Source organism: Prionailurus bengalensis, chromosome E3 (genome assembly GCF_016509475.1).
Source record: "Prionailurus bengalensis isolate Pbe53 chromosome E3, Fcat_Pben_1.1_paternal_pri, whole genome shotgun sequence".
Classification (NCBI taxonomy): domain Eukaryota; kingdom Metazoa; phylum Chordata; class Mammalia; order Carnivora; family Felidae; genus Prionailurus; species Prionailurus bengalensis.
The window spans coordinates 32,086,260-32,102,128 of record NC_057357.1 but is presented as its reverse complement, the minus strand read 5'-3'; the positions used below and the strand labels follow the sequence as shown (position 1 = coordinate 32,102,128).

At 45.4% G+C, this 15,869-nt stretch overlaps 1 protein-coding gene across 2 annotated transcripts in view; it reads right to left on the bottom strand.

Annotated features, from left to right (window-relative positions):
- Positions 1–15,869, bottom strand: part of TXNDC11 (thioredoxin domain containing 11) — a 60,224-nt gene that overhangs the window by 17,952 nt on the left and 26,403 nt on the right. For both annotated transcript variants that reach the window (XM_043560521.1, XM_043560522.1), the window contains one exon: positions 739–851. In XM_043560521.1, the coding sequence (XP_043416456.1) occupies positions 739–851 (113 nt within the window). The remainder of the gene's footprint in view (positions 1–738; positions 852–15,869) is intronic.

Genomic DNA, 15,869 nt, shown 5'->3' with positions numbered 1-15,869 from the left:
TACAGAGGGTACAGAGACACTGGCCTTCACTCCACCTGTCAATCAGTGACACTGTCAATGAAGTCAGAGACAGAAAATACTTAAGAAAAATACACTCTCGGTGATGGGACTGAGGATGCAACAATAAATTAAGCAGAGGCACACGACTAAGCAGGATACATACAGGTCAAAAGCTTAGAAATAGCTGAGTTGGGGCTGGTCCAGCAAAAAGCAAGTGAAATCAGGGAACAAAGACAACAATGGAGAACTGAGGCGCTCTCGGGTGAGAAGCCATCAACTTCTCACTGTGACTTAACAAGAACTTCAAAACCCATTTCATCAGCTAAGGAGAAAAGCGTATCATGTTACTACTCCTGACCAATGGCACAAATGAACAACCAACATCGTCGCCTGATGGAAGCTTAACCTCTGAGGACATGGGCCCAGAGCAACAGTTCTCCAACAGATTACGCCTGCAGTTGCATCCAAGGAGGAAAACTAATGAGGCCAGGCCCAAACCAAAGAATATAAACAAAGAATTTCTCAATGTTACATTCAAGAGCCCTCTAATGCCTGGGTTCGTAAGTGGGGACAAGGGCTCCAGAGTGGGGTTGCAGAAACCCTAAATTTGCACATAAAATCATGTTCGCTTTCCTAGGGAGAGTGCCCAGAGATTTTATCCAATTCTCAAAGAAGTCTGTGACCTAAATAAGGTTAAGAACCACTGCACTAATATAAATGTGATTTCAAAATACTTACAAGTGATGTGTTGAAATGTCTATGTAAATACACACTTCCAGAGTGTACTAAGGATACCAGTTTCGCAAGATGTTTATTTGTGATAACCCCAAATCGTACTGTTCCTAGGTAATCTGAAACAGAAAATTTTCCTTTATTAAAGAAAAAGCCTATGCCTTAAAACCACCACAAAACCCAATCATCAAGTCTTGACGCACAAATTCCCCAGAGCAAAGCTCTTTCTGGTCACCTAGCCTAGAAGAGGAGGAGGAGGAGCTGGAGAAATCTCCTCCAGAAACAGACCTCACGTCTACTCCTGAGTAACGTCTCTGATCATCACCTGCACGCTGTCTCCCTGCGACGACCCGACCTCATCGCCGGCTACCTGGTTCCCCTCACTCCTTAGCCCCACTGGAGAGCCCAGGCACATGATGCTCTGTCTGGATACTTCCACGGCTGGCCTCTCGTCATTCAGATGTCAACTCCAGCCCCACCTGCTCCGAGAAGCCTTCCCTGACCACCCCGCCTCAATGCAAACATTTAGAGGATGAAGTCTGTAACGGAAAACTGGGGCTTCCTCCCCGACTCACGTAGATGCTCTACCAGTACTCCATTTTTTTATAGCACTTATTAACATCTACAGAATCTGGCTGATTTATTTTTCTCTTCTTCAGTCCAGCTTCCTCGGAACTTATGTGAAATTAGGAATCTTGTTTATAGCTATTACCCCAGTACCTGTAGTGGTGCCTAGGCATATTAAGAGCTCAAAACATATGGGTTAAATGAACGAACCTAGCATGAACAAAGAACTCATACAAATCATAAGAAAAAGAAAGCAATTAAAAATGGGCAAACCAAAGGAAAAAATGTAAAAGGCTTAGAAGTACATGAACACACACTCAACTTCCCTATTTTAGAGGAAAGCCCATTAGAACAAAATACCCCCTTGTCCCCTCCAACTGCCCCAAACTTGAGACAACGGGAAGTACCAAACGCGGTGAGCGGTAGAGAGATGATACTCGGATACAACGCTGGTGGGAAACGGTGACACGACAGCTGCTCGGGAGCACAAGCAGCTGCACCTGTCACAGGGAGGTGCGGACACAGGCTGCAGCCCTACTGCTTCTCCGCACACGTGCACCAAGAGGCACACGAAGGACAGTCACCAGCAAGTACTCTGCAGATTTGAAAAACAATGGGGCAGGGCTGTCTACACAATGCGAACATTTTTTAAAGCCATATGTGAGTGAAAAAGCAAGCTGAAGAAAGATAAAGTGTACCTCTTCATTTAAAAGGTTGGCTCGGTTGGTTCAGCGTCTGACTCTTGGTTTCGGCTCAGGTCATGATCTCATGATTCGTGAGATCGAGCCCCACTTTGGGCTCGGCGCTGGCAGCGCGGAGCCTCCTGGGGATTCTCTCCCTCCTTCTCTGCCCCTCCCCCACTCGTGCTGTCTCTCTCTCTCAGAATACAAAAAATAACTCAACACCTGATGGAACAATATACGTTTGTTTCTTACAGGCACATGTGTTCAGAAAAGTATAAAGCCTCCAAAAAGTAAGAAAAATAGTTGTGGCCCGGGGGTGGGTGGGGGGTGGAAGAGATCAAAGAAAGTATAAGCTTTCTTTCCCTCAAGGAGTACACACAGCATTTGTGTGCCTAAAAATTGACTACAATATCTAGTATTCGTGGAGAGCTAGCGGATAAGACGATGTAGGAAAAGGTACATTCTTTCCTATCCCCTTTCTGCTTTATTAGATGTGAAGTAAGACATTGGTTTAACTTTAAATGTTACCAAGTTATACCCAAGTAGCCAAAATATAAAATTAAGGTACTGACCACACCAAGCTTCCAGCTTAACCCCACTCCCTGGCAGAGGTGCCCTTTTCCCCTCAGACAAGGTGCGACCAGCAGGGAGGAAGCAGGAACAGCAATCTCTGAGGCCACGTTGGACCATCTATCTTTCCCCCAAATCTGAGGAGTTTAAAATAGCACAAAACCGGGGCGCCTGGGTGGCTCAGTCGGTTGAGGGTCCGACTTCGGCTCAGGTCATGATCTCACGGCCCGTGAGTTCGAGCCCCACGCCAGGCTCTCTGCTGTGGGTGCAGAGCCTGCTTCAGATCCTGTCCCTCCCTCTCTGCCCCTCCCCCACTTGCACGTGCACTCTCTCTAAAAAATAAACCAACATTAAAAAATAATAACAAAAACATAAAACGGCACAAAACCAAAGAAACACCAGAAGAATAAGTCACAAGTGACAGAGATTGGTTATGTGTGGAAGGAAGGGGGGCCAGGACGGGAAAGGAAAGCAAATGGGTTCCGGAGAACAGGGGTGAGGCAGCCTGGTCCTGCTCAGAGACCTTTGTGTATCGGACCCTTGGAACCAGAGCATGGTTCACCCTTCACATCCTCAGAAACAAAAATCATTAAATCGACCACTACGTGTGGGAGCCCAATGTGGAATACAAGCACTAGCAAATAAACGTAACTGTCACTCCATGGTGGAGGGGGTAGGGGTGGAGAGTTAAGAAGTGAGTCACTGACACAGTGTCCTGACCAAGCACTGTAAATCTAAAGAGTGAGAGCCAGGATTCTCAGGGTGGGTGGACGAAGTTCGACACTAACAGAAGAGCGCTCTACTCTGGTGAGAGACTGGAATCAGAAGGAATTTTGATAAACTCACAGCTTTTCACACATACATGCACGCACACACACACACATAACAGAAACAGAACTACAAACATATACATACATGTGGGTATAAATACATAGACGTGCTAACTCTACCTGCTGAAAAGGCCTAAAAGTTACGACACCTCACACCAAAGAGCACACCCAATGCCCAGATCTTGGTTTCTAAATGCCATTCTTCAATAAAAGAAACCAGGGCTCCCTGGAGAAGAAGCTAATTCCATAACTGAGGCAAGGAGAGTACAAAAGGAGATTGAAACGTTTTGTGTCACAATAAAGATGTGCTCATAAAAAGAATGAAACTTGTTCAAAGGACACAGGAGCGAACCCAAGACACTCCTAAAGGTGGAACCTGCAACTATCTGAGCAACAAAATAAACCATGGCCACTATCCCTGAAAAGCGTCAAGGTCATACAAGACAAGGAAAGACTAAGGAGATGTCACAGGTTGGAGGAGATGGAGAAAAAAGAATTAAAAGTGATGTGGGATCCAAGACTGGATACTGGATCAGAAAAGAAACATCAGTGAAAACATGGGAAAAATGCAAATGAGCTCTGCGGTTCAGTCAACGATACTGGATGGCCTGGGTGGCTCAGTCGGTTAAGTGTTGGACTTCGGCTCAGATCAGGATCTCATGGTTTGTGGGCTCGATCCCCGTGTCGGGCTCTACGCTGACAGCTCAGAGCCTGGAGCCTACTTTCGGAGTCTGTGTCTCCCTCTGTCTCTGCTCCTCCCCTGCTGGCGCACGTTCTCTTTCTCAAAAATAAACATTAAAAATTTTTTTGAATAAAAAAGCATAATAATAATAATGATAATAATGATAATAATAATAATAATAATAACCACACCAATGTTACGTTCTTAATTCTGGCCCAAGCACCTTTATAACAAATGGTTACATAATATGTGAACAATGGGGGAAGCGAGGTGAAGGTAGAAATTTGAGGAACTCCCTGTCCTATTTCTGCAACTTTTCTACAAGTACAAAATTGGCTCAAAATCAGAATTTTAAAAAATGGCACAGCAGGTAAGCTCAGATGCCAATCTGTCAGAAGAAAAAGCAGGACGTAAGACAGGGTATATGAACTGATGGAAGACGCCACCCTCTAGGAGAAGGCTAAATCTTGGTGGATGCCCACAGCTAAGAAGACAAGAAGGAAAGGAAGGAGGCAGCCAGTGACGAAGTTCATTTGAAAGTCTGCCAATGTCAGCAACATGGTTTATTGGAGCAGAGGAATCATAAGGGACAGCCTGCCCCGTAAGTTGAAAAGGCCCATTCAAAAACCTCTTTAACCGCACTAAAAAGAATGGACAGCCTGCCTGCCTGCACACAGCAGATTCTCGCACGTCCAAACATATCACAATTTCAAAATTTTATTTTTCACACATAGAGAGATCTACGAAAATCACACGTCTATTTTAAGTTCCTGCATATAGCGGAAATCTTGCTAGAAGAAGCAGCTTAAATGTGCACTCTCATGTGTACAAGGAGTACTTGAATTAGCAGGGGAAGTTTATAGCGTAAGAAAGACACAAAAAAATAACACTTCTTATCTCTATGTCCAGAACATTTTCTGTTAAGCAGGGCCCCAAGGCTTTCTACAGTAGGGAATCTCTGTCATTTATAAAGTGAGTAATTTCAGGGGTTCCAAGGTGGTTCAGTCGGTGAAATGTCTGACTTTGGCCCACGTCATATCTCACAGTTCAGGGGATCGAGCCCAAAGTTGGGCTCTGTGATGACAGCATGGAGCCTGCTTGGGATTCTCTCTCCCTCTCTCCCTGCCCGTCCCCTGCTTGCTTGCACACATGCACGCTCTCTCTCAAAATAAATAAGCATAAAAAAACTTAATTAAGTAAATAAATTCAGAATAATGCTCTCCCCTCCTCCACCAAAAGGTCAAACAATGACATACATGATCATATTCAATTAATTTTTAAAAATGTAAAGTCTCTTCACCACCCAGTGAAAGGTGTCACAGAGACCACTGCGAGATACAGCAAGACCAGGAAAGAACGTCTGGGCAAAAGCAGTGGTCGCTGAGCAGCTCCTGCAGCCGGTCCCTCAGGCAACTACGCGGGTCAAGGTGACCACCGCGTGAAGACTGGCGATACGCATCCATCACTTGCTACAAAAGGCGCTGAGCCCCTGGCCCCGGGTCCCTCGGCTGCGAGGCCCGCAGCACACACGGCCACCACCTGGGCCCCCTGCGCCACATCATGGTTGGCGTGCACTCGGTAACAAATGGTCTCACTTGGATCCGATCATCGGGCCTCTACTTTTGGTGCTTAGGCAAACCGCCCTTGAGATCTTCTGAGGCTGGGCTGCTTCTGTGCCGCTGATGGAAAGTTCCACCCCTGCTTCCCCCCACTACTCCCCCCTAGAATGGCTTCTGCTGACCTTCTTGTGCCTTCCACCTTCCACGGTCGCCATTTACCTCGCGTCAGCCACCAAGGACACGCTGAGGATGCGAGAATCTGAAAGTCCGTCTGGTTTCTACTCAGATCCATCTGGCTCATTTGGGATCTCTGGTTTACATCAAGGTTTTTGTTTTGGGGCTTTTGCATACTGTTTTAACATCAAAGTACTTCATTTTACTTAAAACCACATGACTTAAATTCAATTTTTAATATTAAAACTTCAGTTTGGTACTGGGGTAAAGCACACACACACCGAGGCAAGAACTACCTCGTGGAGGCAAAAATGTTAAAAATCTCAACCATTCCAGAAAGAGTAACAATAGTTTCTTTTGTTAGCAAAGAGGACAGAGGTTTGATGGTTTCAAAATTAATAGTACATTTGCCTGAAGGAACATTATACAACTCACACTCAGCAATGACAGGTAGCCGGGAGCACAAATCTGACACATTTACCTCGGGGATGTGCTTGCAGGGGACTCAGTAGCTCAAGAAAAATTTGCGTCACGCTGGGACACTGGGGTCAGAGGCCTCTGTCCACAGCTGCACAGTCCTATATGGGAGCCGCTACACTAACAAGCACTTGAAACACGAGCAAGTAAGGGACTCAATTTTTATCTCTACTTGATCTTAATTAATTTTAAAGCGACACTCAACTCAGCCCCTGGACAACTCTGAAGTATATATAAAGCAACTTGAGGGTATACCTCTTTTTCCACTGTAATTTTTACGTAATCCAAACAAAGATCAGGTGTTTCCAATGAAAATTCAGCACCTGAATTGAGACATGCTGTTGCGTGTAAAAGCATAAGAGACTTGGTTCAAAAAATATCTATAAAATATCTCAATAGTTTTTATACTGACCGCCTGTTGAAATGGCAATAACCTGAATACACTGGGCTAAACAAAATGTATTATTTTATAGGTAGAAGTTATTTTTACCAGTTTCTTAACTTAAAAAAATTTTTTTTAATGTTTTTCTTCATTTTTTGAGAAACAGAGAGAAACAGAGCATGGGGGGGGGGGGTGGGGAAGGGCAGAGACACAGAATTCAAAGCAGGCTCCAGACTCCAAGCTGTGTGCACAGAGCCTGACGGGGCTCAAACCCATGAACCGTGAGATCATGACCTGAGCAGAAGCTGGCCACCTAACTTAACTGACTAAGCCACCTAGGTGCCCCTCTTCTTAACTTTTAATGCAGCCACAGGTAAATTTAAAAATATATATGTGGTTTATGTTACATTTCTATTGGACTATGCCACAGTGGTAATCATGAAAAAGTGAGATTCATATAAACTCAGGAAGAAAATTAGGTTGAGATAATAAATCTAGCAGCAAGTTTTTGTTTTTTTTTTTTTTTTTTTAAGAGAGAGTGAGCTCATGCATGTAAGTGGGGGAGACGGGGGGGGAGGGGGAGAGAGAGAATCTTAAGCAGGGTCCACATTCAGCACGAAGCCCGACATAGGGCTCTATCCCAATGACCCTGGGATCCTGACCTGAGTCAAAATCAAGAGTCAGATGCTCAACCGACTGAGCCACCCTGGCGCCCTTAGCCAGTAAGTCTTAATGATGGGCAATGATCTGGGAAGGAGACCTAAGAATATTTCTCACACTTTTTTCCCCACAAAAACCCCTCCAACAGCAGAGAATGATTACTTTTAAACTTTGTTAAGTTTATTTATTCTTGAGTGAGTGAGAGAGAATCAGAGGCAGAGAGAGAAGCCCAAGAAGGCTCCACACTGTCAGGGCAGAACCCGATGCACGGCTCGAACCCACACACCTGAGCCGAAATCAAGAATCGGACATTTCACCGAGTCACCCGGATGCCCCAATTATTTTCATTTTTAGTAGTGTGTGTCCCTATCTCTCCTTCAGGAAGGAAAAGGTGGGTCTCCAGATCTTGACTCTAGGTATAAAACCAGTGAGCTTGTGAAATTCTGTCAGAAGCCTAGAGCTAACAGCACCTGGTGCAGTGCAGAGTAAGGTCCCCAAAGATACACTGAAAGAATGTGCAGAAACACTGGAGCTGAGCAGTGCAGAAACTTTGACATCAGGACGGGCCATGTGCTATCCGGGAGACATCTGTGTGAACTAATCTCTCAGGGATCGTGGAGCAAAACATAGTAGCAGGTCAAGGAAAATACTCCTAAAGAGAACTGCTAACAAATAAAGCATGCTACTTTAATCCCACTGGATCAAGTCTTTTCATCAGCATAGTTAGGAGGCCACGGACCCCCTGGGAAAACAGCTCTCCAGTCTGTATTCTGGGCAACAGTGACATCCCAAAAGGCACACCTGCATCACGGAACCTTCCACCCTGGGAACGATCCTCGTGTTACCCCATACTTTGCCATTTCTGTTACCTTCTGCTTTCCCGGTCTCCTTTCCAAGGTTTTAGACAAGGCACCAAAAAAGGGAAATGGGATTATATTAAAAGGAATAACCACTCCCCTCCCGTTATTCAGCATTTACACCGTGATTCATAATTTTTCAATGGATGATTTCCCACATTTCCAATAAAACATTCATCCAAATGCAAAAAACCTTCAAAGAAATGTCATAGATCACAGAAATGTTTGTTTTCAACATAACGAACTAAAGCTATTACTTGCATTTCATCCCTAGAAATGTCACTTTGAGATGTGTGTGTTTTCAACAGTCAATATAAGGCACAAGGCAATCATCTAGAAATTAATCTGGCACTGGGTGCCCGAGATGACAACACGCGCATTCCAGGGCTTGCCATGACACTGCTGAGTGCTAAGTAAATACGGAACTCTTTCACTGTGACTTCTTTCTCTTGAATTAGGGAGGACAGAAACGTACCTCCAAATGCATTCAGGGGAACACAGAATGCAGCGATACACACGTCATGCGCACTGACATGACCGTGAGCTGACACCCGAACCCCCTCTGTCCCCATTTAACCAAAGCACATTACAACGATCAATTCAAATACCTTCCTTGTGCGTACTGCACTTAAATTCCTTTCTGTTTTTACACCTTCAGAGAAGGAAGGACTTCAAAAAAGAAACCCACTCGGTTACAAATCCCTCCTCCAACCCCGTTTAGGCTGCTCTTAGTTAGGGGTCACACCTCCTTTTATTTTTTCTCACCAACAACCCTTCCCCGATATAAAAACAATTCTTAGCTCCCAAGTTTCCAAAAACAGGCCAAGGTCCAATGCAACCAGGGCATCTTACAGATGGAAGACCAGCTGGAAGGAAGGACCGGGTAGTCTGTGGTCCCAAAGGGCACCTGCCACTAAAATGACTTATGAGGAGACTCAGTCTGGGCCTATGGGAACTTTGTGCTGGGAAGACACTAAGAAAGCTCAAGGGAACATTAGAAAACAATGCCAGCTGCTGAGTGGGAACACGGCCAACTAGTGCAGCACGAGGTCCAGGAAGGGGGCTGGTGGGATGCACGTCTCCACTCCATGTCCCTAACGTGCCAGACGTAACGCTAGCAAGGCAGTGTTTATAAATGCCACAGGCCTCGAGGTAGGCCTGGAGAAACCAGAAAGGCGGATGTTAACTAGGGAAAGGGCTTCCAGTAAAGCAGCGTCAGGGGCAAAGGCCAGGAGGCGGGAAACACCATACTGGGTCATCCTCCTCATCCCAGGACAGCACGACAGTAAATGGGAGGAACGGGATCCTGGCTTCCTACCTCAGCTCCCCTGCACTGCTTCGTGACTGAGTCAGCTCCCTGCACCGTAACAAAGTTGCACAGATTCAGGAGATTAAAAGACATAAAAGGACACAAATTAATCTCACGGTTCTGGAGGCCAGAAGCCCAAAACGGGCCTCACTGGCCTAACATCACGGGGTCAGCAGGGCATGCCCCTTTGGGAGGCTCCAGGGGAGGAGAACCCAGGTCCTGCCCTTTCCAGCTTCCAGCGGACCCCCTGCGCTCCTTGGCTCGTGGCCCCTCCCAGCTTGAAAGTCAGGGGCGGCAGGACAAGTCCTTCTCAAATGGCATCACTTTGACACTATTCTTTGGCTCTCAATTCCAACTTTTTTTTAAGTTCATTTATTTGAGAGAGAGCGGTTTAGGGTGGGCAGGCGGCGGGGGGGGGGGGGGGGCGGGCGCGGCACGGGGAGGGAGAGAATGCCAAGCAGGCTCTGCACTGTCAGCACAGAGTCCGATGTGGGGCTCAAACTCACAGACTGCAAGTTCAGGACCTGACCCGAAACCAAGAGTCAGACACTTAACCGACTGAGCCACCCAGGTGCCCCTGCTTCTCAATTCCAATTTCAAGGATCCTCCTGATTGCACTGGGCCCACTCAGATAATCCAGATAATCCAGGTCAGCTGATTAGCCACTTGGGTTCCTGCTTGCCACGTAAGGTACCATACTCACAGGCCGTGGTGATTACGGCGTGGGTATCTTGGGGGGGGCATTATTCTGCCCGTCGCAGGGGCCTCCAGGGCGTTAACAACCTCCTGAGAGCCTGTTCCCCACCTGAGACAGTCACAGCTCCTCCTTCAGAGACTGGCAGTGAAGACTGGCTCATCCAGAGAAAGGGCTTGACTCAGGGAAGGGCTCAGCCCAGCATCAGCTTACCTACTCAACTTTACATCAAAAGTGGTCCAGTAGAGACTGCAAATGGGTTTGTCTGCACTGAGTTATTTCACTATAAGCTTGTGACTTCATTACAGAGGATCCCTGAGAGTTTTTCAAGATTTTAATGTTTTTGGTTCTTTGGAGTCTTACTCCAGCTTCAAAAACAAAAAACATCAAACAAGCAAACCAAAACCTTGAAGAAACAGGATTCTCTCTCTCTTCCCCACCCCCCCCCCCCACACACACCTTCAAATAGGTAGAAATAGGACAACCTTCAAAAGGTAGAAAACAATTAGAAAATGAAGATGATGCTATTTTTAAAATACAAGGAATTCAAAAAATCAAAATATCTATATTCCTATATGGGTTCAAGGAATCAAAATAACTACAGATGACCAAATTTGCTCCTCAGCTTCCTGCACAATTTCTGCTTCCCCCCACCCCTCCATCTTCTCTCTAGTTTCCAACACGCTCACCTGAAGGCTGACAACTCACTCTCCTGGGAAACCCTTCCGGCCCCAGCACCATCCCCTCTGAGCAGCTTTCCGAGACCTGATGTGGATGTCCCGCCTCCACGCTCCAGCAACCTGTCACAGACCCATCCCTGGACTCACACTGTAGGCAACCCTACCTGCCCACCACACTATCTGGCGGTACTGACAGGTACTGGATTTATTCATCCTTACGCTTGGAGCACAGATCTCAAATGTTTGTTGAGTTAGTCACGCTTCTGAACCTTAGAGTGCGGGGAGGTCTGCTTTTGGCCTTAATTCTTACCTAGCAGCATTTACAAGGCTTAAGAGAGAAGTCAGAATGGGAATAAAAGCATCTCCTGTGAAATATAATGACATCCTTGCTAAAATAACGGCACCAAAGAAAAAAAGCAGTTTTTATTTTTTTTTTTTCAACGTTTATTTATTTTTGGGACAGAGAGAGACAGAGCTTGAATGGGGGAGGGGGCAGAGAGAGAGGGAGACACAGAATCGGAAACAGGCTCCAGGCTCCGAGCCATCAGCCCAGAGCCTGACGCGGGGCTCGAACTCACGGACCGCGAGATCCTGACCTGGCTGAAGCCGGAGTGAGTACAGTGACAATGAGTGAGATCATCCAAGAAATCCAACTGACCCTAGAACCTGTTTCATTCACGAGTGAGAATCGTTAAACCCAATGCCTGATCCAAACTCCCAAGAGTCAGATCCAGGAACCCAGGAAAAAAAAGGAACCTCAGAATCAACGCTGCCCAAGAAATCAGTCCCTCGTTTTTTCTATACCTTTGAGCATATCTGTCACGGAATAAGAAAACCCTACCCTTCAGACTTCTTGATGTTGTATAAAATTTCAGAATCTAACAGAAAAGTGCTCCAAAAAAATTAGCTTTATTAATGAATAAGGATTTGGAGGAGACGATTTTTTCTGTGCTTTGACCCAATTCAACCGGCAAATCACAGCTTAATCTGACGCCACCTGGTGGAGTAGAGGGACCCTACACTGGAATTTGAAGTCCTTACTCTAATATGGAGCACCTGGGTGGTTCAGTTGCATTAAGCGTCTGACTTCAGCTCAGGTCATGATCTCATGGTTTTTGGGTTTGAACCCCCCCATCAGGCTCTATGCTGACAGCTCAGAGCCTGGAGCCTGCTTCAGATTCTGTGCCTCCCTCTCTCTCTGCCCCTCCCCTGCTTGTGCATTCGCGCGCGCTCTCTCTCTCTCTGAAAAATAAACAAAAAAAACCCCTTCCTTTAATAAATTCCTCTGTAAAAAAATTCATTACAACAGTTATTTCCCAAAGGTTCCCTAGTCATATATGTTTAGGAATTCCGAACGGTGGCAGAAGAAAGTAGAAAGGACATCCTAAATTCATGGTTTAGTGTATTCTCAAGGTAACATTTAAGTACCATGTGAATTTCAGTTCAATTCATGTGTCAGGGGACTGTGAAAAGTCAGTGGAAAGAAAGCGTTAAGAAGAATGCATCAGGCAGGGGTGCACCCAGTCCAGCTGTGACCACTGCCGACACCCTGGGCTCAGGAACCCAAAAGTCTAGGCATGAGGAGAGGTGGGGGGAGGGGCCCAAGATGACTTTACATCTCACTGTTCAAATCACTCACTTGAGCAATTTCAAGGTACAGTGCCCTGTATTCGAGCCATTCGTTCAACCTTTCCACGACAACACTGGTCAAGCAGGGTGCTGAAGCTGGAGGAGGGGAGGACAAAACCCTGGCCTCAAGACACTCGATCGAAATACTATCTGAACAAAGCAACTCAAATCCTGGTGGGAGAGGGCTGTAGTCGCTCCCACAGGGAGAACACCAGGCCGCTCAAGGAGAAGCTACAAGCAAAGGAAGGCCTGTCGGTTCATTAGTCAGTCAGGGTACACGATACCTGGTGGAGGGATCAGGCAAGGAAACAGACCCAATACTTATTTTAAGCCCTTTCCACCAGCTGGCTTTCTCATGAAGCTACTACAGACATTAGGGCTATGATCTTACTCACAAGGTATCGCACACATGACGTGGCCTTATAAAGCATGCTTTACTCTTCTCCTCACCTTCTCCAATATCAGTTAGACAAACTCAAAGAAAAGTTAAATGTTTCGTTCAAGTTTGCAGATCCCGTCCGTGGCGGACAAAAGGTAAGGAAGGATCAGGCAGTGTGGGCGCCCAGGCCACGGCTTCCCCCACTCACCGACGCCGCAGCCCTTTTGTAGAGGCCAAATGAAAACCAGGATCGAAACTGGTTGCTAATTTTCTTTTCAGAAAGTCACTGAATCAAAGCAAACTGTAACAACATTGTACCAGAACAGTCTTATAGCAAATAATGAAATAATCATAAGATGGGAAAAAAATCAAGTAAGCAACTTAAAAACACTGACCCTTCTACCAAATTTTCTTTGGGCAAAAGAAGAAAGCCTGCCTGCCAAGATCAAGTGTGAAATGGTTCGAAGAGGCTTTGCGGTCTGGGGAGCGTGGAGAACTGTATGAGACTGGTTTCCCTCCAAATCCTGAAACACACACAGACTGCTGGCCCACAAGTCATCAATCACTCAGCACTCAGAAATGATTAAACATTAATGAGGAATGCCTAAGGCCTATTATAAAAAACCAAAAGGTTTGAATAAATGAGTAATCACGCTGTGATCCTTTTAGAAAAAGGGAAGCCAAATATTGTGAATGTGGCCCTCACCTCTAAGTCAATTTATACCTTTATACAATTACAACCAAAATCCAGCGAGATGCACGGATGGATTTAAAAGAAGATTCTAGGGACACCTGAACCATGGCTCAGTCGGTTAAGCGTCCATTCTTGGTTTTGGCTCAGGTCACAATCTCAGAGTTTCGGGAGTTCAAGCTCTATGTCGCACTCTGCGCTGGCAGCAGGAAGCCTGCTTGGGATTCTGTGTCTGCCTCGCTCTCTGCCCCTACCCAACTTGCACTGTCTCTCTCTCTCAAAATAAATAAAAATAAATTAAAAAAAAAAAAAAAAGAAGATTCCATGGGACACAAGAACCAGAGGAAGTGAAGTCCTGACTTTACCAGGTAGTAACTTACAAAGCAAGAAATGAAACGGTATTTATTCATACAAAAAGAGGGATCCAGACCAAGAGAAAACAAAGAAATAGACCCAGGGACACGGAAGAAAACCCTCTGTGATAAAGCCAGGCCTCGTCAGGATGAGGAAAACCGGAAGCATTGTTTTGTAAATGGTGATTAGCTAGTAAGAAGAGGAGGAAAAATATATTCTGCCTTGTAGGTTAAGCCAAAAGAAATCCAGGTAGCATGAAGAGCTAGACAATTTTTAAATTTAAAAAGAAAACGAACTAATTAGTGATCAAATTTTTAGGAAAAAAAAAATCAAAGAAACCAAGGAAAAGAACCACAGATTTAGCTACATGAAAATACAGAAGTGTTATATAAAAAACAATAAAAGTAAAATGAAAATGGCTAGGGAAGAAATGTAACAAAGGGGCCCACACCTCCTAACAGGGGGACCTACATAAACTCACAAATCAACACCAAGACTTGAGATTAGCCGGTGAAGCAAAGGCCTGGATAATTGAGACGAGCGGGAACAGTTAAAAAGACAAGAGAAAGCAGTCAATATTAAGTGGTCAGGTGGAAAGCCAGTATTCCCTATTTCCCTTATAATAACGTGTAAAACTATCAAACATTAGACAAACGGTTTTAAGAGAACAGCAAAGGGGCGCCTGGGTGGCTCAGTCGGTTAAGCATCACACTTCAGCTCGGGTCGTGACCGTGGGGTTCGTGGGATCGAGCCCCATGTCGGGCTCTGTGCTGACAGCTCGGAGCCTGGAGCCTGCTTCCGATTCTGTGTCTGCCCCTCCCCAGCTCGTGCTCTCTCTGTGTCTCTCTCTCAAACGTAAATAAAAACATTAAAAAAAAAAAAAAACAACTTAAGAGAACAGCAAAGTACCACGAACCAGATCTCACACTGAACGCCTACATTCCTGAGGCAGGCGTGTACTCTTAGCACCCTCCCAGCACCGAGGCATGAGGCTTCACATACGGGACATTCTCCAAATCCTTGGACAGCGATGGCCGGCCGGCTAGCTTCGAGACAAATGTCAGAGTCCTGGCTGTTTCTAAGACAGTTACAAAAAGACTGAGGCAAAGGAAAGGTGTGTGCATTTCGGGAACACCCGTGCACTGCGCCCGGACATGTGCTTTCTACCGCAACAGTCTAAACGCTTCTTTGGTTGAGCTCTCTACAATCAATCAAGCGTTGAGTGTGGCAAATGTGTGTTAGGCCTCAATCTGTGGACACAACCTAAACACAGCCCTGCCCTAAAATTTACATTTCAAACTATAACATAAAACAACAACGACAACAAAACAAACAACCAGCGGGCACATGTCTCTCTTACCGAACACCTTACTATTAAAAGTAAAACACCATGTAACCGCTGGGTATGAGAAAGCAACATAGAAAACAAACCAGACGCTCAAGGCAAGATTTCTTTTAGGGCACAGATTATGGAAAGGTATCATTCCAAATTTGTGTTTTGCTTCTAAAAATGGTTCGTTCACCTTAAGTGAGAGGTGAAAAACGATGAATCAGAATGAATCTCAGCTCTCGCAAAGTTCACACGCAAGAGGGTTTTACCAGACCCAACTAGAGTCGCAAGTAAAGGTAATCTGACTGGATTCATTCTGAGAAGAAACGTCATGTAATCATTTGTCAATATTAGTGATTTGGCCAAAGAGGTTCGTTTCTGTCCCTGTGAGTAGTTTTTAGCCATGTATCACCCTCCTTGGCTTAGAAAACAAAAAGAAAACACAGGCGAAAAGTTACTCTCTTTGCTTGGAAAGGTTTTTCCAAAAAAGAAGTCCTATTTTGGAAACCTCTGAATGACAAACTAACTTAAGATGAATCATGAGCACATAATATAAGCTAACTGGATAATAAAACATCCATCCATGATCTAGAAACACCCTCTTCAACTCAGATTAGCCTTACACGTACA